The sequence below is a fragment of the Camarhynchus parvulus genome, chromosome 7, assembly GCF_901933205.1.
Source record: "Camarhynchus parvulus chromosome 7, STF_HiC, whole genome shotgun sequence".
In the NCBI taxonomy this organism is placed as follows: domain Eukaryota; kingdom Metazoa; phylum Chordata; class Aves; order Passeriformes; family Thraupidae; genus Camarhynchus; species Camarhynchus parvulus.
The window spans coordinates 30,105,657-30,128,511 of NC_044577.1; the positions used below are offsets into that span (position 1 = coordinate 30,105,657).

The 22,855-nt window shown below is 39.0% G+C and overlaps 1 protein-coding gene across 1 annotated transcript in view; it reads right to left on the reverse strand.

Moving 5' to 3' along the window:
- The window catches only part of DPP10 (dipeptidyl peptidase like 10), a 242,103-nt gene that overhangs the window by 192,057 nt on the left and 27,191 nt on the right, over nucleotides 1-22,855 (reverse strand). Inside the window, exon 2 of the mRNA XM_030951855.1 lies at nucleotides 2,544-2,658. Coding sequence (XP_030807715.1) covers nucleotides 2,544-2,658 — 115 coding nt within the window. The remainder of the gene's footprint in view (nucleotides 1-2,543; nucleotides 2,659-22,855) is intronic.

Here is a 22,855-nt window from a genome sequence, read left to right on the forward strand (position 1 = left end):
TCTTATTGCAACAGAGATCCTGCTTAGAGTTGTATAGTCAAGTTATATTTAATGTAATAAAAGACAATACAAAAACAAAATCAAGAATTTCCTTTTAGTTTTAACATAGTTTCCATCTTTAGTGGAAGCTAAAGTCTCGTTGAAGCCTTTTGCAAATGAATTTGCATTTACTTTTAAAAACATGTTATCCCATATGGAAGCACTAATCCCTCTATGAAAAGGCAGGAAAGCTGTTGTTCAAAATTTGAGAGAAGTCAAATGACAACTGTTAGTGTACACAGACCCAGGAGTTTCTTATATTGTGGACAAAACAATGTGTAAATAATTACAGGCAAAAGAGATCATTGCTGTTGTGTTTGGCATATCAGTAAGTACACTTTTGCCTCCAAAAAATACCAGTGAAACAATCATGCTTCTGAGCCATAACCATCTGAAATTATCATCATTTCCATAAAAAGAAGCAGCATGATGTACAGTGTTTAGGGGAATTTACATGAAATCTAAGAAGCACCCATCCATACAGGCAGAACTAAATAGGGAGAGAACTCTCTGATGCTCACAACAGTACTAGAAATGAACACTGAAACATCCCAGGGTAAAAAAGGACATTTGCACTAAATATCTTCATTCAGACCTGTTATATTTTATGAGAAGGATTTTCAAATCTAAATATTTATAATAACAAATTAGCATCGACTTGGAGCTGAGCACTTCACAATAGCCAGATGTGAAGGGGGGGGGTCTCTACTTTTTCCTCCCCTCAAATACTGAACATCCCAATGTGACCTTAACACATATTCATGACAAAGAAGTGTCAGCTATAATGCTTAGAGTAGGAAAATATCTGGTTCCCAAACCACTAATAACTCATAATAATCAAACAAATTAATAACAAAAGTGAAGGGGGAACAGCAGTGATTAGGGCCAAAACAGGGCAATGATCTATCCTACAATGCACCTCAAAGCTTTCCATGGTAAGCATTTCCAAGGCACAGGAAAGCCCAGTTTTGCAGACCTAGATTGTTCTGGGAGAAAGGTTTTCATTTCTATCAAGCTTCACAGTCTCAGAGGGATATCTCAGAGCATCTGAGCTGACAGAACGAGTTTTCACTTGCATGACTTCAACTGAAATGTAGGTCCCAGCTTACACAAGTTTTCAACCAAGATCTCTGGATTCTGAAACAGCCTCAGAGATGTTGCAATTCACTGAGCTTTTTTACCATATTTTTTTAAAAAGTTAACATTCCCCTAGGTTGTTTATTCTGCTTCCATGAGTGCCTTCAAGGACTTCAGTTTATGTTTTACATCATTAATAATTCTACATAGATATAAGAGCCACAACTGAAAGTTATTATTGTAGGTTCCAGCAAACACTTGATATTTTATAAGTCTTCAAAAAAAGGGAAACATCCTCCTTGAAACAAAAAACAGTCTTCTGTCTTAGAGTGTACTAGGATACACTACCATGTGCTCTCAAAATCTTTTTTCTTATTCCCTGAAGAAGGCTTCTATTCACTGAGACTACAGCAGCACAACTTTGCTTTTATTTTTCTCAACTTGATCTAAGTGGAAATAAGCAAACAGTTGTTTTGGACAGCACCCTGCATAAGGAGTAGATATTTATACAAAACAGGAGTAGATATTTATACAAAACAGAGGAAGCAGACTATCCATAGCGTTCCTGCCTTCTCTTTCCAGCTGCCTCATGCCCTGTGACAAGCAAGGCTTTTTGATCCTTTTCCATTTAGCCTCACCACCTTCCTTTAAAGCAGCAGCACTGTGCTGCTGTACTTGCTCATGCACAGCTTCCCTCAGTGATTGCATCTCGTGGCCAAACAGCCTGGAACCATTATTTACTGAAAAGAGCTTCATTAACTTGCTGGTTTACACAAACTGAGCACTTCAATGGCAGAATATTTGCAGACCAATATTTACTATCCAGGCATGCCATGCAAATCAGGTACTTTACACTCTAACTTTAGAACTGGCAAAAGGATTCAAAGTTTGGCGTTTTTTAAACTTGTACATTGTTTTCTCTTTTTGTCTACTTGTCCTCTCCATTTTTTTTTCTGTGACTGAGCCATTACTTTTTCCCTTTGTTGTTTCAGAAAGAGAGAAAAGGGAAGAAGCTTGTGCATGTACAGATGGAATATCCATGTTTGTGATTCAGTGAAAAGTTGCATTCTCAGAATCAGTTTTCTATGGAATACAATTTTCTCTTAGCTCATCTCTGAATCTGAAATTGCACGAAAAACCAACAACAAACTCTTGAAGTCAGCTCACACTTGCTAGGACTCACAAGGATTGCTGTAACCCCATCAAGGCAGACACAATCCTAAGGATTTCCAACCCCAAATATTGCCAACCCCAAATATTTCTGCTCCACAAGGCCTCCAGCAGCTCCTGAGTCCCTTCAGCACCAAATTTACAACAGCCACAAGTTAAGAATGCTTAAAGGCAAGAGACTCTTTAACATCCATTGCTTTATGACTGCATTATGAATCACAGACCTTTATTAAGATAAAAATAAAGAAGAAGGTTACCTGGGGTTAAAAGAATGACTGACATGGTGATGAGTGAACAAACAACTAGAATCACCAGCAGCGCAATTGCAATTCCCTTCCAGTTCCTCTGCGGAGGGCTGTTACTTCCAAGTTCCTACAGGAATGGAAAAAAATGAAATAAAAGGAAAAAAACACGTTTCTCAAACATACATTTCCAGAACTATTAGCAACAGGAAAATTGCTCTGTGCGTGCTCATAATGTGCAGGGGAGGTGATCATGATCCCTCCCTTCTCCGCAGTACACAGAGTCATCCAAAGGTGTGCAACTCTCATGCTTTTTAATAGATTTTTTCTTTTTTTTTTAATATATATATGTAATTTTGTACCCCTAAGAGACAATCAAATGATCTTATGCAAGCTGTCCAAAACACAACTGGTGTTAAAATGTCCTGAACATAAACTTCAGGACAATATCAACTAGCAGTTTATAAGATAATTACAGGAATGAAATGTAGCAATTTGCTGTAATTCTACCTAACATGGTATGGACCATAAAGGTTTAAATACACATCCTTTTTAATGCACACTATTAAACTTATTTGTAATAGAAAGCATTAGCAAAACTGCCTGAGGCTGCAACTATTCCATCTGAAGCTACAAGCTCTTTTTCTCTATGCAGTAGATCAGCTGTAAACTGCTCCCCTATTAGTTATAAAAAAACAACAGTAGCTTATAACAAATGTTAAATGAATGCTTCTGTAAGTAGCAGTGCACTTAAGCCTCCACCCTCTGTGCTACACGTTTAACTCCTGCCAGGCACCATTTACATATTTGCAATCCTGGCAATGCCTTGCCCATATTCCTGGTACAGTTTGAGACCAAACAGCACATAAACAGCTAACAACACAATGACAAAACTAGTGCAATTGTTTCTTACAACCCCAGCCTTCCCTCACAGAAAACAGTATTTTTTTCTATCTAGATTTGGCAAGCAGAAATGTTTCTCTGCCACAATTACATGCGCCTTTAGTTTCTATTAATTTTATTTAATAAATAAGTATTCATAATAATCAATGAATTATTAATTAAATATGCTATTTTTTGCTATGGTAAGTCCTTTAGTTTTATTTTGCTATAATTCAATGCTATGGTAGGATTGTAAAAAAAAAAAAAAAACCAAAAACCTCCTGCTATGTTTTACAAGCTTCCAAAAGCATGGTAAAATTTTTCACATACGCATTATTTCATTTTGTATTTCTGGCTTCTAATGAGTGTGAAATGGGTAAGTCTTAACAGAGAGTGGCAATTTTCTTATGCCTTCTTGGCTCACATGCACCACTTCAGCATCACACATCACCCACAGCAGCAATTGTATCTGTAACTTTTTAATATTGTTTTTTTAACCTATTGCCAGTTCGTTTCTACTGTATAATAGTGTATATACAGCTATATACTAGCTGTATAACACAGCTTCTCTCCCTGGCCCTCTTTTCCAGAAAATAAAAGGGGAACTGCCCAACACAGGCTCTAAGCAATCCCACTGGGAATTCTCACAGCAGCTCTTAGCACATCACAGCTCCCAGCAAAGGAATGTCCCCACTTCTGCCCATTGGACACATCATGCTGCCCAGCCTTCCTGAGATCGCTCATTTTTGAGATTGTTACTCTCACCAGAGTGGCAGAGCAGCCACTCTGTCTCCTCAGGGCAGCCCCTACCATGGCTTCAGCACTCAGGGGGAAGAAATGGTGTAAACAGGAACTCCTGGCATCCATCTCCTTTCTCCACCCCATTGCCCCCACTTCCCAACCACTTTCAAGCCTGCCTGCTTCCCTCATTTTCTCTCCTCCCTTGCAAAATGCATATTACCACAGCCCGTGTGGCTTTAGACAGAGGTCTTCAAGGGCTGCATGACCGCTTCACCAGCCCTTTGGGGGTCCCTGGGTGATGAGCATCACCTAGGTTATGAACCCCAGGTGGTTCCATCCTCCCTGTACAGCCCTGGCCATGGGACATTGCAGGGATCCACAGCTTTTCCACACAAATACACAATTTCTGTGTCCTGCAGGTGAACTCAGATCCAAGGTATTATTTCCCCTTAAGTAAGAATTATTGTAATAGCACAGCCTAAGAAACACAAACTTATTCTAGAGCATCACAGTGTCAGCATTATTTAAATGACATCTGACAGAATCCAGTTTAAGGCAGGAACTAGAAGCTCACAGAACCAAGTGTTGGTGAGAGAACTTTAGTTTCCCTCAGAGCATTGCAAAACCCCATTCCAAAGAACTGACTTAAAATGACAGAAGCTGGACAACTTGATGAATGTGCCAAAGCTTCTAAAAAATGTACCAAGTCCTTATTATTCACAAGGTTCTTCTCTTCAGACATGAATATTGTTCAGTTTCTAAAAATAAAGCTTCATTTTAAATACTTCTGCAAATTTGTGCAAGGAGAATACCAAAGAGATTAATCAAGTACTGAGCATACAAAGCTTACAGTGAGAAAGAAGAGAGTTTCCAGCTAGCTGAAAGTTTGGGGAATGGCACAAAAAGAAGGATTTGTCTCAAATTAAGATATTTGGTTTTAATATTTGAATAAAAATTACAAGTTGTATCAAATTATTATATTAGAAATTATTAAAGGCCACGATGATATTTTGATATTGAGTGACAACATTCTTGTGAGAAATTTATTAAGTTACTATACACAAACAATATTAGAAAATTGAAATATTCGAAATATTGATGAAATATGAAGAAAAATTGAAATGAAATTAAATTAATTATTAGAAAAATTACTATAATGAAGTGAATTCATAGCACAGTCACTATCGAGGGCATCTCCAATTAACTTTTTTGATGCTAACCAATGCAACTCTTGGACTGTAACCTACAAAGTTTTAAAACAGTGGAAGTTGCAGTCCTTCAACAATAAAACATTTTTAGCCTCGTGCTGCTTTGAAGTGGCCACAAGCAAAAGGCAGTTAAAGAGATCTCTGGGCTGTGTATCACTGGCAAGGCAGAAGCTGTGATTCCTGAGTGTGACAAGAAGATAGAGCCCTTCAGGAGGAAACATCACAGAGAGCCATACAATGAGAAGCTTTTGACAACATGTAGTTTCCCCATAACTATCTGCTAACTGGCACATGACAACAATGCAGACACAGATGGAGATTTAAGGATTTAATCTCCTAAATAGGCTCTTTTATTAATGTGGTTTGAAAAAATACCAGCTCTTGAGTATGGTGGTTTATATATAACACTACCTATAATGTTATTATAGATTTTACAGTCTAACTCTAATGAATCAGAAAATGGCTGCACAAAGAATAATACAATTGCAAGTTTTCTCATTATTTATAGCAGCTTTTTCACAAACCATTTAATTGCATTGTTGCCAAAAACAATCCTCAAGTAATACATATTTCTGAATGTAATTTGGGACTGAGTAATACCTTACTAAAACACAGCTAAAAAGAGAAAAATGCAACACTTCTTGCACAAAATCCTTGTACACCAATGTTAGAGGTTCCAATGGCTGCTGCTGCCGAATGCTGGAGACCACATTCACCAAGAGCCTGCAAGCACTCATCATCAGGGATCTCAATGCATGCAAACAAAGGACAGAGCTTAAAGTTCCTGCTCTGTGATTGTCTCCATTCAACCTCTGTTGCAAAGACCCCCTAAAAGACTGGTCGTACCAAAGCATGCACCATATGTGTGACACAGCACCACAGAGGCTGCAAATCCTGCAACCAAAAGAAATGCTAAAGGAACCAAAAGGAAGGCTAAAGGAACCAAAAGGAAGGCTAAACCAAAAACCTGCAGGGACTGGGTGTGGGGGGAAGGAGAGGTTGAGGCTGTCAGAGGACAAATGAGTCATTTCAACCCTTCTGCAGCCCTCTGTGCTAAATCCCACTCACCACTGCAAAACAAGGTATTTCAGAGGGAAATGCTAAAAAAAATATATCCAGCAAATATGCAAAGCAAATATAGTTCAAATAGGCTGAAGCACCTTTCTCTCTCCTCTTCTAGGCTGTTTTCTAGATATATAGTCCATCTCCAAACACAGTTCTCAGGCTGATGATGAACTGATTCACTACAGGCATGAAAATCTTTGAAGCAGCAGCAAGACATGGCTTTGAATACCACAAGCTATGGCACAGAATCATAAACAGTTTGGGTTGGAAGATCAGCTCAGTCCAAGCCCCATCTCCTTCCAGTAGACCATCTTGCTCAAAGCCCATCCAGACTGGCCTTGAACACTGGCAGGAGACCCACAGCTTCTCCCAGGAGCCAGTGCCACACCCTCACAATGAAGAATTTCTTTCTTATGTCTGATGTAAGCCTGCCCCTTCAGTGTAAGGCCATTCTCCCTTGTCCTGTCACTACAAGCCCTGGTAAAAATTCCCTCTCCAGCTCTCCTGCAACCCCTTTACAAGCTGCTCTAGAGTTTTCACAGAGCTTTTGCTACCCCAGGCTGAACAGCCGCACCTCTCCCAGCCTGTCTGTCTGTGCAGGAGGGGTGCTCCAGCCCTCTGAGCACCTCTGGGAGCTCCTCTGACCTCCCTCCAACAGGGCCCACATCCTTCTTACCCAGGATAATGCTGATCCCTGCCCTGCTGCCCCAGGGGATGGATGCAGCCCAGGATGCTGCTGATCTCTGCCCTGCAAGGGCACATTGCTGGGTCACACTGAGCTTTTCACTCAGCAGCACCCCCAAAGTCCTCCTCCTCAGGGCTGCTCTCAATCCATGCTCTATCCAGCCTTTACTTGTGCTTGGAATTGCCACAACCCACGTGGAGGATTCTGCACTTGGCCTTGTTGAACTTCTCATCTCTCAGGCCTGTCAGGGCCATGTGGGACAGTGACAAAAGCCTGGTACAAGTCCATGGCACTCTCTTTTCCCTGATACACCAATGCTGTAACCCTGTCCTAGAAGGCTGTAGTCCCATTCAGCATTTCTGAGCTTTTGTTCTCTATTTTTAAATAAAATACAGATTCTGACAGAGATGTTTAATTTTTAAAATAAAAAACTATGAAATTGCCTCCATAATGGCTGTTTTACACAAGACTGTAAAAAGAAGATCTAAGTTCCTATTACAATAGAAATAAAAACATGAAACTAAATTCAGCTAGATTTATTTCAAATAAAAATATTTTTTATCCCTTGACACAAAATGCAAGCACATATTTTAAGTAGTATTGGGAGTATTGACTTGAGAAAAATAATCACTCAGAATTAACAGATATAGTAGAAGAATGCACAAAAAACTTTCAAATATTTCCATATTTCTACCTGAACAAACTTGCAATCTTTCTTGTAAGCAGCATAACCAGAAAAAAAATCACAGCTTCCTTCCTGAAGCTTATCGAGTGGCACAGCTTTATTGTTAATCAATGAGGATAAAAAGTCTTTAAGACATAATTTTTCCAGCAAGTGTGTACAACTAAGGTTGTTGTAAGAGAACAAAAGGTCAGAAAATATTGGCATAGCATGCTGCATTAGTAAGTCAGGTTTCTGAATTATCCTAACAGCATTTTCCGGATTTCTTGGAAAACTCTTTGCGTAAACCACAGTTCAATTTCCACCATGGAAATCATGCCAGAAGCAACAGCAGAATGCCTGGTGGGAGAAGGCATGTGGAAGGGCACTGGCTAAAGCCTGAGGACTCCTGGATGCCTCAGCCAGGCTTTTCCAGAAGACATTGGGAAGTTAAAATGCAGCAACCCCTTTGGGAGAAGAAGTGAAAGCCAAACTTTCAGAGACAACTAACCCTGAGAGCTGGCATTTAACCAACCTGCTTTTTCTCATGGAGCTCCTGCCCATGCTGCATCAACCCAACTGCAGAAAATATGCATTTCTCTATCATAAAGCTAAGAACAGCTAAGAATTCAAGCAGTTTTAACTATTTCTGCTCAGTTCAGCTCAAACTGAATGCAAAGATTCTGCCACAATTTCTGCAGTCCAGAGTGAACCTTACCAAGCTGCTGTGCCTGACAGCCCAGGTCTGCAGATGCACATTGGTGTTTACCCCTGGACTGTGGTTATTTGGAACACAAAACCCAGCAGCACTGAGCTGCAGCAGTGGCTGGGGCTTGCCTGGTTTTGTGTTGAGGCAGGTGAAAGATCTTAGAGGAGCTTGATTTGGGCTGTAGCAGCTTCTGCCAGCATGGCATCTTCTGATGCTCTGAATAAATTATCTGCTTTCTTTTGTCTTTTTTCTTTTTTTTTTCTGTCACCAGGACAAAGCCTACAGAGAAAAGCACTAAGGAGAATCACAGCCCCCTACTTATTTTGGCAAGAATTTCAGGGGCAAAGTGCATTAGAGTAGGAAAAGCAAATGTAATTTGCTTTGCAGTAGGAATGAGAATGAGTCTCACTCTGCAGCTCAGATGTAATCACAACAACATCACTTCATTAAACTCTTGCCATTTGCATTCCCCAAACATAAAGAAAAGGTGACAAAAGGAAAAAAAAGACTAATAATTTCATGTCACATTTCAGGTGTTTTAAAAGACAGACTCAATACACTTATAATGGAAAGATTGCAGTCTTTCCAAAGCTCTTTGTAGAGCTGGGCTTGCAACTGATATTAAGTACTACCTGCCCTGGGTTTGCAGTGTGCTATTTGAAGGCAAATTACCCCAGCAAGCCTTCTGATTTTGTGATTAAGTGATTGTGTCCATTCCATTCCAGCTGTTTTTGACTAATCCCACGGCCTAGATAGCAAGAGAGATTAAAAGACACATCCACAAAGTGGCACGAGATAGTTCTAATCCATTTGCATAAGTACCTATCATTTTCATCCCTCATGTTCCCTTTACAATCCTCTGTGTTATAAGATCCCGTTGCTACAGTTCTTGTGTCAATGATTATGGTCACACAATTGCTTTCCCCGGTCAATATCTTTATTCATGAAAACATTGGCACTTCTTTTGAGAGTCACTGTAAAATGCCACTTTCAGAGGAATGCAGGATTCTGTCAGCTCCGTGGATAACTGGCATTTTAAAAAGAGAGCAGCTTGTTAGCAATTACCCTGCTCAGAGCAGGTGCAGGGTTTGGATATGGGAACAATCTCTCTTCATATTTTTATTTCTTTGGGCTGCTCTGGTAGAACAAAGCCATTCTTTTGCAGAGCCAAAGTGAAAACAAACCCAGACCAAAACAACTAAAACAAACTCAAACCCATCCCTCCTCAGGAAAAATTAACTAAAACAAACGTGCACCTATAAGTCATTCTGAGAAGTGTTGATCACTCACACTGGTTATTAACCTTAAAAAACACTTTGTGTTTTCTTTCAGCTTGATCATTTTTGCTCTAAGCAGAGAGATCTTTTCCTTGGACCTGCAAGTGCCCATTCATGAACTGGATTTTGGTTGTTTGGGGTATTTTGGAACAGCTTTGTCAACACCCTTAGTTCTAACTACTCACAAAAAAAAAAGACTAGAAACATTTATGGAATCTATTTAATGTATTATGGCCAGCATTAAGAATACATTCCACATCTCCCACTCATTTTGCAGTGTACCTTGAAACACTTACTCAGAGACAATGAGCCAGCTATTACACTAGACAAACAAGTAAAAGCTTAACTTCTAAAGCATTTTGCTGAGACCCTTGTTCAAGGTCTAATCCCAGCCGATGAGTTTAAACCTCAGGTCATTATTCCTGCGTGTAATAAATACAAAAGCAGAGATGGGTCAGCACAACTGATCAAAACAGAAGGGAAAATTTGTGGCCATCAGCTAACACAGTAGCATTCAAACAGGGGTGGGGGGGAAGTAAACTATCACAGTTTTCAATATTAAAGAAGCTACGGAGAACGCAGGCCATGGAAAATACTGCCACAAGCACTGCTGAGGAGCTGGGGCACAGGGAGACGTGAATAAAGTAACAATGGATGACAGAACTGGGTTTTATCTGAAAAAAAGAGCAGTCACACTGTAGAGAGAGGCTGCAGCAGGCAAGGGAGCTCCTCATGCTTTTGGAAGCTCTGCTGAAGGCAAGGCAGCTCCATGAAGAGGTGCAATGCCAGCATCAGAGGCAGCTTCACTGAGCCTCAGGATTTCAGAGTTTTTATCCCTTTCCACCCTGTGCTCACAATCTTTTATAGTTTGTTTCTGACAAAGTGTTGGAAGTAAAAATACTGTACTCTTTCCTCCCAGTCCAGCAGAAACACTTGGAGAGCTGGGGAGAATAACAAAGTTCTGACAAGACGTGAGGAAGCATCTTGAGATGACAGAAGCATGGAGGGACATGAAAGCTACAGGAAGCCACCCATGGGGATCTCTGCAAGTTCCTGAGGATGACAGCTAATGAACAGCTGCTTTATTAAATAGGACTGCAACCTCCTCTGCCAATCTCAGCTCCAGACAGAAGGCTGTCCAGAGGAGTCTCACACTCCTTCATGGGGCTGAGCCCACCAACAGCTCTGCCCTGACTTCAGGTTGCGCTCCTCGTGTCCTCACCAGACCAAAGCTCAGTACTCACACCATGCCACATGCTCTTTTCCTCACTCCAGTCTCATCTGGAAGCTAATGAGATCTTTGTCTGACTAGGAAAAGCCATCTCTATATCTTGAAGACTGCCTGTGAGATGACATGGAAATGAAGGGAGAAATTTCCAGTGAGCCCATGCACAAATCATTTCTACAGGAAATCAACAGTTCCTTTGCCATAATTAAAGAAAATTCTTAGAAGTATTTCACTAAAGCAAGTAAGGCCAAGGACAGAAAAAGATGACAAAGTAGCAGGCATAAACATGATTTTATCCAGGTTACTATGATGTAACACAAGAAGTCTGTATAAACACATAAATGGCACAGCCATTTATGGCCATAAAGGTATTTTCATATATTTTTATTGATCCCAAGTTTAATGAAATGTCACAAGATAGTAAAATATGTCTCCCATTCTTATCATATTACAGAAAACCCCCCCAAGTAAAATAACATATCTCAATAAAAAGAGACTTAAAAAATAAATGAATACAAGCTATCCATGTTGCATACCTATAGATTTTTCTACAGATATAACAAAGTTGCTTGCTGGAATTTGTACTTTTCATTGCTCAGAAACAAAGTTATATTTTGCCTGATTGCTTAAAAAAAAAGCTTTAAAATGTGTTTTTATTTCCAGATATACTGGCAAGGTCCCATAAGAAATGATCTTTAAGACTGACATCAACAATTTCAGCATTAATAAGCAGATCTGCTTGACAACACAACACTGCAGTTCACTGAAGGTTAGATAAACAGCAAAGGTTACCAAACTGCAGCCATGTCATAAAGTCAATATTCAGATCTGTGCCACGTAATTTTACAATTTAAATGTAACACAGTGCCCCTGTTTTTAATGGTAAAAAACTGCACTGGTGCATGACTTTCAAGTAAGTTCACTGTTAGAGCAGAAAGAACAAAATCAACTTTTGGAGTTTCTCACTGTTCAGGTATCTGTACATATGCTTAATTTTATGCCATTTAACAGTCCTGGAGAATGGATCTGACAGAAACTATTTTAGATGAGTGAGATTAAATCAAGATTTATCAAACGATGAAATGCATTTGCAAAGGTTATTTTGCAAATTTACATCAGGATTTTTCTATTTGTTTTCAGATTTACATACAAATTACATGCAAATAAAACAAGTAGTTTAAATCCAAATGTGCCTTAATAAGACTGTGCACATACATATGTACACATGCACATAACACTGAATATATACAGAGATAAATATTATTGAAATCAACATTCCAATAAACAAATAAAAATGTTAATTAACCAAGGAGTGCCAGTACCAGAAAAGGGAACACAAACACAATCTCTGTATTTAGAGGGATCTAAAGCAGAAGAAAGTTAAATGAGTTTCCCAAGCTCAGGTGAGAATGGGAAACCAGCAACTCTTTATGTAAATATTTGTCAACAAAACTGCAGCAAGCAAAATTACTCAGTCAGTATCACTGGACTCTAATTGGAAATTTATAATTTCATTTTTCCCAGTCTGCTTCACCATTAAATTACCTGTTTTTCCAGGAAAGTGAATTCTATTTAAAGCAGTAGAACACTACCATTCTATGATCAGAAATTAAGATATGTTTTTTTCCTGCACTTTTTTAGGAGAAAAAAAACCAGAGAGGTGATCAGGAAATTGGTAGATGTAATACATTATGCTACATTATATAGAGTTAATACATATATATAATGACCCAGCAGAGCCAAGATCACATTTTGCTTTAAAACACTGTAAGTTCTCACAGGACTAAGCACATCACATTTCTCCAGCATTCATACACACATCTAGAGCTTATAAAAAAGCATTTCTAGAAAGACAATGGGTCACAAAATCATCTCTTTACATACATTCCACTCAATTAAAAAGCAAATTTAGTACGAGGAGGAAAAAGCATCAGGAATTTCTTGGCTGTTTTACCAGATTCATTGATTTTTTCAGTATATTTCCAGATAATGTAAAAAAATCCAGCTTTTCTTTCCCTGCAAAGTCATTTTACCTAATGGCCAAACCTATCTGCATAAAACACCTCAAAGGCCCATTATCCATTATGTTTCTTTGGGAAATGTGAGCCACCCAAAAAGAGTCAAGGTGCTCCTACCGGCAACATTTTCCAGATGCTGCTTTTTACAGAAAAGCAAAGAAATGCACAGATCCACTAAGGACTGCTCCACCAAAGCCTGGACATTCTAAGGAGCAACTCAAATGAACCTTTGATTGTAATATAATATAATAATTGCAATTATATTACAGTTTATTATAATAAACTGTAATATAATAATAGTGCCAAGAAAAGCAGTGATGTTGTCAAGCACCTCATGTATGCTTTAATATTTTTACTAATAAAGGTGAGAGCACATCACTATCTTAGAAATTTTGGCAGAAATCCATCCAAACTAGGAGTTTTGACTCAGAGAAAGAAATGAATGGCACCTTTCATTTTCCCCAGAGTAATGTCTTCTTTCTGTCTGATTCCAATGACAAATAAAACAAGGATGAGCTCTGTAAAACACATAATATCTATTTCTTTTGGGTTTCTTGCCATTTAAAAGTTTGAAAAATTATAATTAGAGTTCTGATAAACAGAGATAGAAAGAGAAAGATCTTAACAAGGCCGAAGTGGGTACCTGCCTTTGGCAGAGCTGTTACACTAAACATGTAATGATTCATGATTTCATTCAATGATTTCATCACTGGATGACAAGTTCCAAGCAGCCCTGTCACTGAATTTTCCATTAATGCACTGGAAGATCATTTGTTGTCGACAGATCCAGTACTCACAACAGGTACTCAGCTCAAAACCTCTCCTTGGCTCTGAGCTTTAATATAAGAGCCAAATAATTCCTTCAGATCTTTTTCAACAGCTCCTACTGAAATGTCTGGAGGCAAATATTTGACTCAAATGACAGTGTTGGGCTATGAGACAGGCTGTAACACCACAGCTTTTTTTTTATACTGTAGGCCTTAAATAAAATGGATTCTTGTGATACTCCATAATTCCCCAGATTAAAAAGTATCAACCTTCATTTCCTTTTTCTAAATACTTGCTTAGTTTTTAACAAGAATGAATAAACATATTCAGTGTGTACTCAAAAACAAGCTGCTAGAAGTCAGAAACCAGACCTATGCGGCCAACTAAACTGAATAATTTCATTAGTAAGCTACAAAAGGAATTCTCCCAGATTCGCGCCATGCAAAAATGGGTTCACAGGTAATCTTGAATGTTCATAAAATACACACCACTTTCAAAGTACAAACAGGAGGAAAAAAAATAAAAAAATTAAAGCAAACAAACCACCCACAGAACAGAAGTCTGGATTTTATCACAGATAAGTGGCAGTGATTAACAAATGTATTTTCAAACTGATGGAAACTCGCCAAGAGTTTGGGTTTCAGCTAATTTACACAAAGGGAGCTGTAACAAATGTGTTGGTGTAGTTAATACCTGACTTTTGCAGGAGAATTTCTTTCTTCACATTTTGTGTTGATCTGATACCTGTGGGGTTTCTTCCTGTTTTCTGCAGCTCATAGCACCGTATGCTCCTTATTCCCCCCTGAGTAACTGAATCATCTTTTACATCCCTGTCTCCTCTGTGCAAACAACTTCTGAAATTTTCTGGAAGCAGCTACGTTACAACTCCTGAGACTGCAACTTTAGGCAGCTCTAGCTGTTCCCACAGGATCAAAATTTTGAGGAATATTAAAATTAAAACTAGCAAAGCTCCTTGCAGCTGACCTGACACACACCAAGTGGCAAAGCCAGCAGCTGGCTGCAAGCTGCTCCTGTCATTTCTGGCTACAGCGGCCCTTGGAGGAAACAGCTCCTCAATCACAGGGTGTGGAGGTGTGCAGCCGAATCCCTGTGGCTCTCTGCTGGGCACAGGGTACTGAAAATAAAAAAAAATTAAAAAACAGCACTAAAGTAACTCTTCTGCAGCACCTTGAGTGGGAAAACAAAACCCAGCAACTGCACCCCATCCTTTCTGATTTCTGCACCTACTCAGTCAGAATAAATGAAAAAAAACCAAAACCCAACCAAACAAAACCAAAACCCCAAGGGCAAAACAAAGCAGAAGTGGCTCTGACAAAGCTGACTTGGACCCAAGTTGGCCTGATGGACCAGCTGGTGGAAAATCTGGTGTTTCCTCACCTCTGCCCCCAGTGCTCCTGCTCATCACAAGCCTTACAAATCACTCCATCACACTCTTAGCAACAGAAGACCCCAAAGCATTTTTCTGTGCACACTCTGCTCACCCAGACTTGATTGGAGGTTAATGAGGACAATTAGAGGGTTTTTTTTAATTTTGTCATGAAAACTAACATCAGTAAAAAGCTCAGCTTCTAAAATCCAATAAGTTCTATTTGATGATGGAGCACTATTTCCATTAGTGCTTTCTACAGAAGCCTTTGAGAGCAAAACCCATCACTTTTCACATATTTGAAAGTGAAATAAAAGTATTCATCTCATCAGTTCACAAAGACTACCTGTCTACAAGAGAATATTCTGCAAAACAACATGATGCTTTAATTACATGGTGTTTCAGCACAATGCAGCAAGAGAAATTGAAGCAATACATCTTATAGGAAAAGAATTTGAAGGTTCTAATCCAGTATAACAACTGCATATCTACATTGTTAAAACTGCTCTTAATTAAAATATATCAAAATGGTTGCTTATGTACCACAGTTGGAATGTAGCAAATGTTCTTCTGACCTAGGAAAAAAAGTTTTGGTAGTAATTGTTCAATTATTTCCCCTAGAAGGGGAGTATGCATGCATTATTCTATTTATACTTCATACTGCACACAGGATTTTGCAAAAGAAAAGTCTGACATTTTGACTTGATAATTTTATTACCTGTGTAATTTTATTCTGAGCATTTGGGAGGAGTGTTTACTTCTTACTAGAAGCAGAAAGCTGGATTGTTTTTTAAGAATGGAAAAATGAATAAAAATAGCAGACATCTGAAAACATCCGAGAGGATAATGAAGAGTTTTGCAATGCACAACTGCAACAACAGCAATTGTATACATCAACTTCTGAAACAAGAAGCTACTAAAAATATACAAAGTAATTCTTCTGGGTGCCCTTAACGAAGTGGGAATCAAAAACTGCAGTTTATCCAAAACCTGCCTCATTACCACTCACTATCTACCCCCAAGTGTACCTCCCCTCTCTGAATATATCTGCATCAGTAGCCAACACACTGCAAGGCACTGCAGTAAGAATGTTTTATTTTCTGGTTCTTATGCACTCCCTGTGGTGTTTAGTTGCATATTTAGGTAACCCTGCAAGGGAGCAACGAAAGAAACCCTTGGTGCTTTTGTCAAGAATCTATTTAAAAGCTGCAATTTCAAATATTTAAGCCCACCAAGCCAGAAAAGGGCATAAGATGTTTAAAAAAAAAAGAGACCCGTTTCGATTCTTCCAGCCACTCAGTAATTACTGCATTAATGTGAAGGTTACAATAAAAAAGAAAAACATATTATTGAGAGTACAAGTGGAGCTATTGTTGCAGGAGAGAGGAGAAGAATCAAATCAATGCTTCAACTACAGCCCCTTGGTGAGGAAGGGCCCACAAACAATCCTTGGCAGGTCCCTTCATGGGCATGCACATCCCTCCCAGCCCTCCACTTGTGCTCCAAATTGAGGGTGCAATTAGGTGTGCTCTGACTGCAGCCAGGCTGATTTGCAGACTTCACTGGGAATTAGGCACGTGAGGGGAAGAAGTCGTCAGGACAACTAACTGTGGCTTGAATGTAGTTTCTGCAACCCTTGTCAGACAGGAGTGGAGAGGCATGAGGAAAAGTGGAAATTCACTCAGCTCAAACAGCACAAGTAACCATGAACAGCTCTATCTCCCCTGTGATCCCTTCCTTTTGTTCTTATGAAAAAAATAGATTATAATAAGGCCATTCTCATCTCAGAGGAGAATATCTTCATGACCCACACCTGTCCTGATGCCTGTGCCTGAGCAGCCAGTCAATGAGGGCTAACCAAGGGCAGATCTGGGTGCTGCCAGATGGCACCAACACATAAACGTGGGTTTAAAGAAATAATGTCACATTTTCAATTATAGATCTGATTTTCAATCATACAACTTTAATGGGTCACTGTCTTCTGAGATTACAAGAGTAATTTTCACACCTGAAAATTAGACTGATAATCACAGGATGGGTAAAACTTCACAAGTCCTTTATCAGTTATAAGTGGCTCTGCACCTGACTGCTGTTTAATGTACCAGGTGACAGAGATGATATAAGGTGAAAGGAAAATAAAATACATGGAGTATGGAAAACCTCCATCCCAGAAGCACCATGATTATCTAAAAATGAAGAAAGGCAAAATGTCACTATGAAGTTCATTTCAACTTTTTTTATTCTTATTTATGAGTTTCTCATCTTAATTATCAGATTTCTGTCCATGTCTATATCCAAACCGGTACCAATATATACCAAAAGAATAAATTCTTATACCAAAAGAATGGAAAATTCAGGAAAGAAAAAACCTTAGAAGAAAAAACATACACTCATACATTCAAAATTTTGTAAGACTGGCAAATGTAGGTGCCTAAAGCTTCAGAAAATCATAGCATTTTAGAGAGTTTTTAGTAGACTGAGAACAGCAATCAGCTTGTGGTGTATTTCAGAGTAGTGTAAGCTTTTTGCTTTAACCATGAATGCTTGTCCACCTCAGCAGAATAAAACCAATAGAATAAAATTAACTTGGCACTATTTTAAGGGTTTTTTGACTCATTTCCTAAGTCTTCAGAAGGTTTTTCATTTTGTCATTTTGCCACAGAAGCAACCATCCAGAAGAAAGACTAAGGAATATGACAACTCTGGTCTACTCAATTCTTCACAAATGAGGCATTAAAAATGACCACCTGAGTTGCAATTACTACCAGGAGTTTTAATAATTCTTACATTCTTACATCTGTCTTGCTGCTTTACAATACAATAACCGTGTTGAGTCTTCAGGAGTATCTACTCAAGCCTTTTGAAAATTGCCATTAATGTCTTAAGACTTTTCTTCAAATTACTAAAATCCTCCCCACCACTCATTTCCTTCAGAAATTATTTTTTTTTATTCTGTTTGGTAAAACTGGAATAATTTGGAGAGAACATTGTCTACAGCAGGTGACTGTAATTTCATTCCCCTTCCTATTTTAGGCCATTATTCTACATTTACTCTTGGTTTTGTCACTCCTAACACTGATAGAAGAGAGTTTAAATTATCTCCTTTTCTTCAAAAGCCCTACACTGCCTCTCGTCTTTACCTGCCCACATTTTACAGACACCATATAACTCTATCTCTTCCTTTCCACAATTCTCATTTTCCATGCAGTGAAGTTTTACTGTCTAGAGCTATAAGTAGTTCTGTTAACTACAGTGACCATTAAGAACTGGAAAGTTAAAGCCAAATCACCCTGCTTTAACAAATGTCTGTGGCCAGAAGAACAACTTCTAACATTTCTAAACATATATAAGCACACAGAGCTTTATTTGGAAACGATTGTATTAAAAAAAAAAATTTATCAATAATGCTGCGTTGTGAAGCTAATTCCTGGCCAAACTACATTTTATGAAAAAAAAATCTTAAATAGTAAGAGCTAGACATCATTTTAATAATCTTCAAATGCCTGTGGACCTGGTAGGATTGTTTTAGCTACTCCAGCAGAGAGGCCAAGGTGACCCCTGGGTTTGTCCCTGTGGGGAATCACCCAGAGCTCTGCCAGAGCCTTCAGCACCTCCTGCACCTCTGCACTGCCTCCAGCCCACAATGCAAAGATGATTTTCCTTCTCTCCAAACACCTGATAATCTCCAGGATTTAATGCTGCAACCTTTATTAGCTGGCATCAAAAAGGATTTGCCAAAAACAAGCAGCGCTGCCAATCAAAAGAAATCCTCACAATTCTCTGCTGTTGTAGACCAAACTCTTTTCTATCCACCTGTTCTTCTGAGCTAATATTGCATTTTTTGAATGAAGGAAGCACATTATGGGTCACTGCACCATTTACAAGGAAATATTATGTTATACTAAAACTTTGTTCATCACAATGAAAATCTGCATAACTAAAATAGAGCACAACTAACCTAGCAAGATGCTACTCCTTCACCTTCCCACAGCAACAACCAAAACTTCAAAATGGTAAAAACAGGGGCTTTAAAAAATGTAAATGAATTGTGGATTGACCTTGAGCAGATGCCACAGGTTCAAATCAAAGGCAAAAATAACACCTCAAGATAAGTCATTAATTTGAAATGAATTTTGCATATCAGTTTTGAGTGTGGACTCTGCTCTAATCTAATAAGGTTAGAATTCAAAGAAATTATTCCCCAAAAAATAAGAGCTTCACAGAAACTTCAGAAGTGCACCATTTTGCAATCATAAAAGAGGATAAAAATAATTCATGTTTATAGGCAATCAGCTCCTTTTTTTTTATTGTGAATTACTGATTTTGAGTATGTACTCTCTGTTTGTACTGTAGGTACTTTGTAAGGCTTCACACATTTTGAATTAATCATGTGGAACCACGGATGGATCTCAGATCTGCTCTGAGGTCCTCAGCAGTTTCTCAGGGTGATGCTTTTAATAGCATCTAAATTAAGTCTCTTTATTTCAGTGGAGATGACTTATTTTAAATCAGTACCAAAAGTCCCACTCAAGTCGTAATCAAGTTGAAGTGCTATGAAAAGCACTGCATTTTAATTTCCCTTCAGTATTTGCACACAGAACCATGAAAACCTACCTCACACCACCTGGACACCATCCTTTCAAAAACAAAACAAAACAAAAAAAAAAAGCCTAAAAGCAAATGTGAGCATCAGTTCAAAACTGGTTTTGAGCTAACACCGAGATTTCTGGGTTGATTATCCCACTGCATAATCAGAGCAGATCTGCCTACCTGCCTGGAATCATTCCTTATTGACAGAGCTTAGAAGATTTAAAGAGGATCAGCCATTCTGCACATCTGGGAGCCAGTAATTAAGTCACAGCACAGAAAACTGAAGTGATGCAGGGATGGACAAAGAAATGAGATACAACCTCTCAAAGTTTCACAGGGCCCCAAAGCAGCCAGCAAGAGCTATGTGCCCAAGTGGTGAATAAATGCTGATTTGTCCTGAAAATGGGCTCACGTGAAGAACAGCCACCCACCTCAGTGATGAAAAGTGTCTTCTGACAGTGGAAAGTTACCCAAATATATAATTTTTTCCACCAGAGGCACTATATTCTGTAATTTAGTGGATGTGACTTAATGGATGTATAAAACACATTTTGCATATCAAAGCAAAATATGTATTGTAAGTTCAAAAAAAACCAAACAAAAAGCCCTTAAAATTGTGGATAAAAGCATTGAAACATAAAATTAGTTTTGCAAGGATGCCATTTTGCTGAGAGGCTGAAATCCAGAGTTTTAATGTATATAGTAGTTTTTCTTAGTAGTTATTTTTCCAATGCAAAATCAATTCTACTTTGTCAGTGTCTTCCAAGTGATGTCTCTAACTCCTCACACATGAATTTCCATCTCCCACACATCCAGCTTTCAGGGATGATAATCTTATTTTAGCAGAGTGGCTGGAGACACTCTGAGCCTACTCAGATGGGAATTCTCTAACTCCAGAAAGGAAAAAATCCCAGAGCTGCTTCCATCAGTGCATGTACTGTAGCAAGACCATTTTGAGGGCAAAGCCTAATTATCATTTGGATACAGTTTTACCTTCAAAACCAAACATGAAAGTAGTAGTATAATATGCCTCATTTCCCTTGTCTATTTTTTCCATTTTAATTTTCTGATTTTAATGAACAAAGGCACTCCAGAAGCAGATTCTATACACATAAAAATAGACTTCAGTCTTCAAATATGACCTTTTAATTAAAATATAACAGATCATTAAAAAAATTATTTCAACAGTTGAAAACACTGGAAATAGAATTATTTTAATACAATATAAAAGACAGAAGTAGTGGCCAAAGTTATTTTCATTCTCAAGAGGAAACTCACACTGTTTGTACAGTGGGTAAGGCACACAGTACATCATAATTACACCAACTCATTTTAAGCTGGACTGAGACAACTGAAACACAACAAAACCTTTAGTTACCAACAGCACAGGTTGGGCTGCATTCTTGAAACAGCTGTGAAGGACTTTTGGAAGGAGGAGGATGACAGAAGATGGAGTTGTGGTGGTTTCCCTATTCCAGTCAGAGCATCATTCTGAACACAGCTTCCATGGAGCATTCTCTGTGCCTGGCTCAGAGCAGGGGCAGGAAATATTGCTCAGGAAGATTCAACTGAGGAGCCAAAGCTGCTTGGAGAGCAAGTTAGGTAGAGCTCAGGGGCAATCTGTGTCCTATGATCTGACTCAAAGTAAAAACTGTCCCAGTAACCCTTCACAAAAGTCACATCAGGGTGGGTGCTTGGAAGGGGTGTTGTGAATGGAGAGTTTCAGTGAACCACCCACACAAAAGACAGAACAAGTGAGGGGGAAAAAAGGATATAACAGGTCAGTGTGTGGCTTGAGCAAAGACTCAGCTAGGGTACTACAAGGATTTGTTGCTGAGGAAAGCCTTTGAAGAGGGGCTGCAGCCAGAGGGGAGGAAGAGCCTGGGGGCTCATCCTGCTGGCTCTGCGCAAACACAGCTGTGCAGCCATGGGTGGAACAGGAGCAAGTGCCTCTCATCGATGCAGGATGCCTTGTAGGCAACACTTTCCTCCTGGAAACTTCCCTATTTCTGCACTTCCTGACACAAAGCACTGCCTAGAAAGAACAAACAGAACAGCAGCAACTAGAGAAACAGTAGGTGAGCTCTGCTCTGTTGTAGTCACTCCCACTACACATCCACCAGATGAGTGGATGGGGAAGCAGAGCCCTGTGCTTTCACAGCAGAGAATGAGGTGTACACATGCTGTATCTCCTAAGGATTCTTGCAAAAAACCTCCACACCAGCAGCTGACTTTCCTTTGATTTTCACCCAGAGATGGGGCAATTTCCATAATCTCTGCACAGACACTGTCACCACTTCCAATCCCAAAGCTCTGTGTGCACTCAGCAGTCTAGCAGGAATCATATTTCATCTTTCCTAGAAGCTTTTAATGGAGGAAAGTCTCTTTTTTAACTCCTGCTCTTGATGGCAGTAGTGGAAGAGACAATTCACAATTAGAAATTTTCTTCTGCAGTGCAGAAGAAGCCAGTAAAATTATCTTCTTAAATTTTCTTCTAAGCCAGTGCAGCTAAGCCAGTAAAATTATCTCCCTCACGTCATGCTCGTTTGCACATCACTGAAGACAGTGCAATAAAACACAGCCCAAACCTTTCTCCCAGTACGAAAACTCTTTTTATAAATATTTCCTTAATTCCAATTTAACAAGGTACCATTACTCACCCATTTCACATCTATCATGGCATATCTATCTGAACAGATATTTTTATTCATTTTTTTTTCTCTATTAGTTCTGACCTAAAAGACACATTTTTCTTGGACTGTTGGTGACAGAGATAATATAATATGAGGAGAACAGTCATGTGTTGCTTTCCAAACATTTGGAATTGCCACCTTTCAAGGAAACTTTCTGGGTTCTCTCCATGGCCATGGTTTCCAGGGCAAACAGGTGCCCTAGAAGGCTGCCTTTGCTACAGTACACAGCATGTTTTGAAGCAAAATATTTTTCAGTGGCTGCACAGCGTCTCTTCAGCCTGCCAAATCCAGAGTTTTATTATTAGGCAGAAGGTAACAATTCACACTGCATTTCAAGTCTCAGCATTTGTTTGATGCCTCACTCCATTACTCAGAGGAGTTCTGATCTCTGTACTTCAGATGCCAACATGGATCA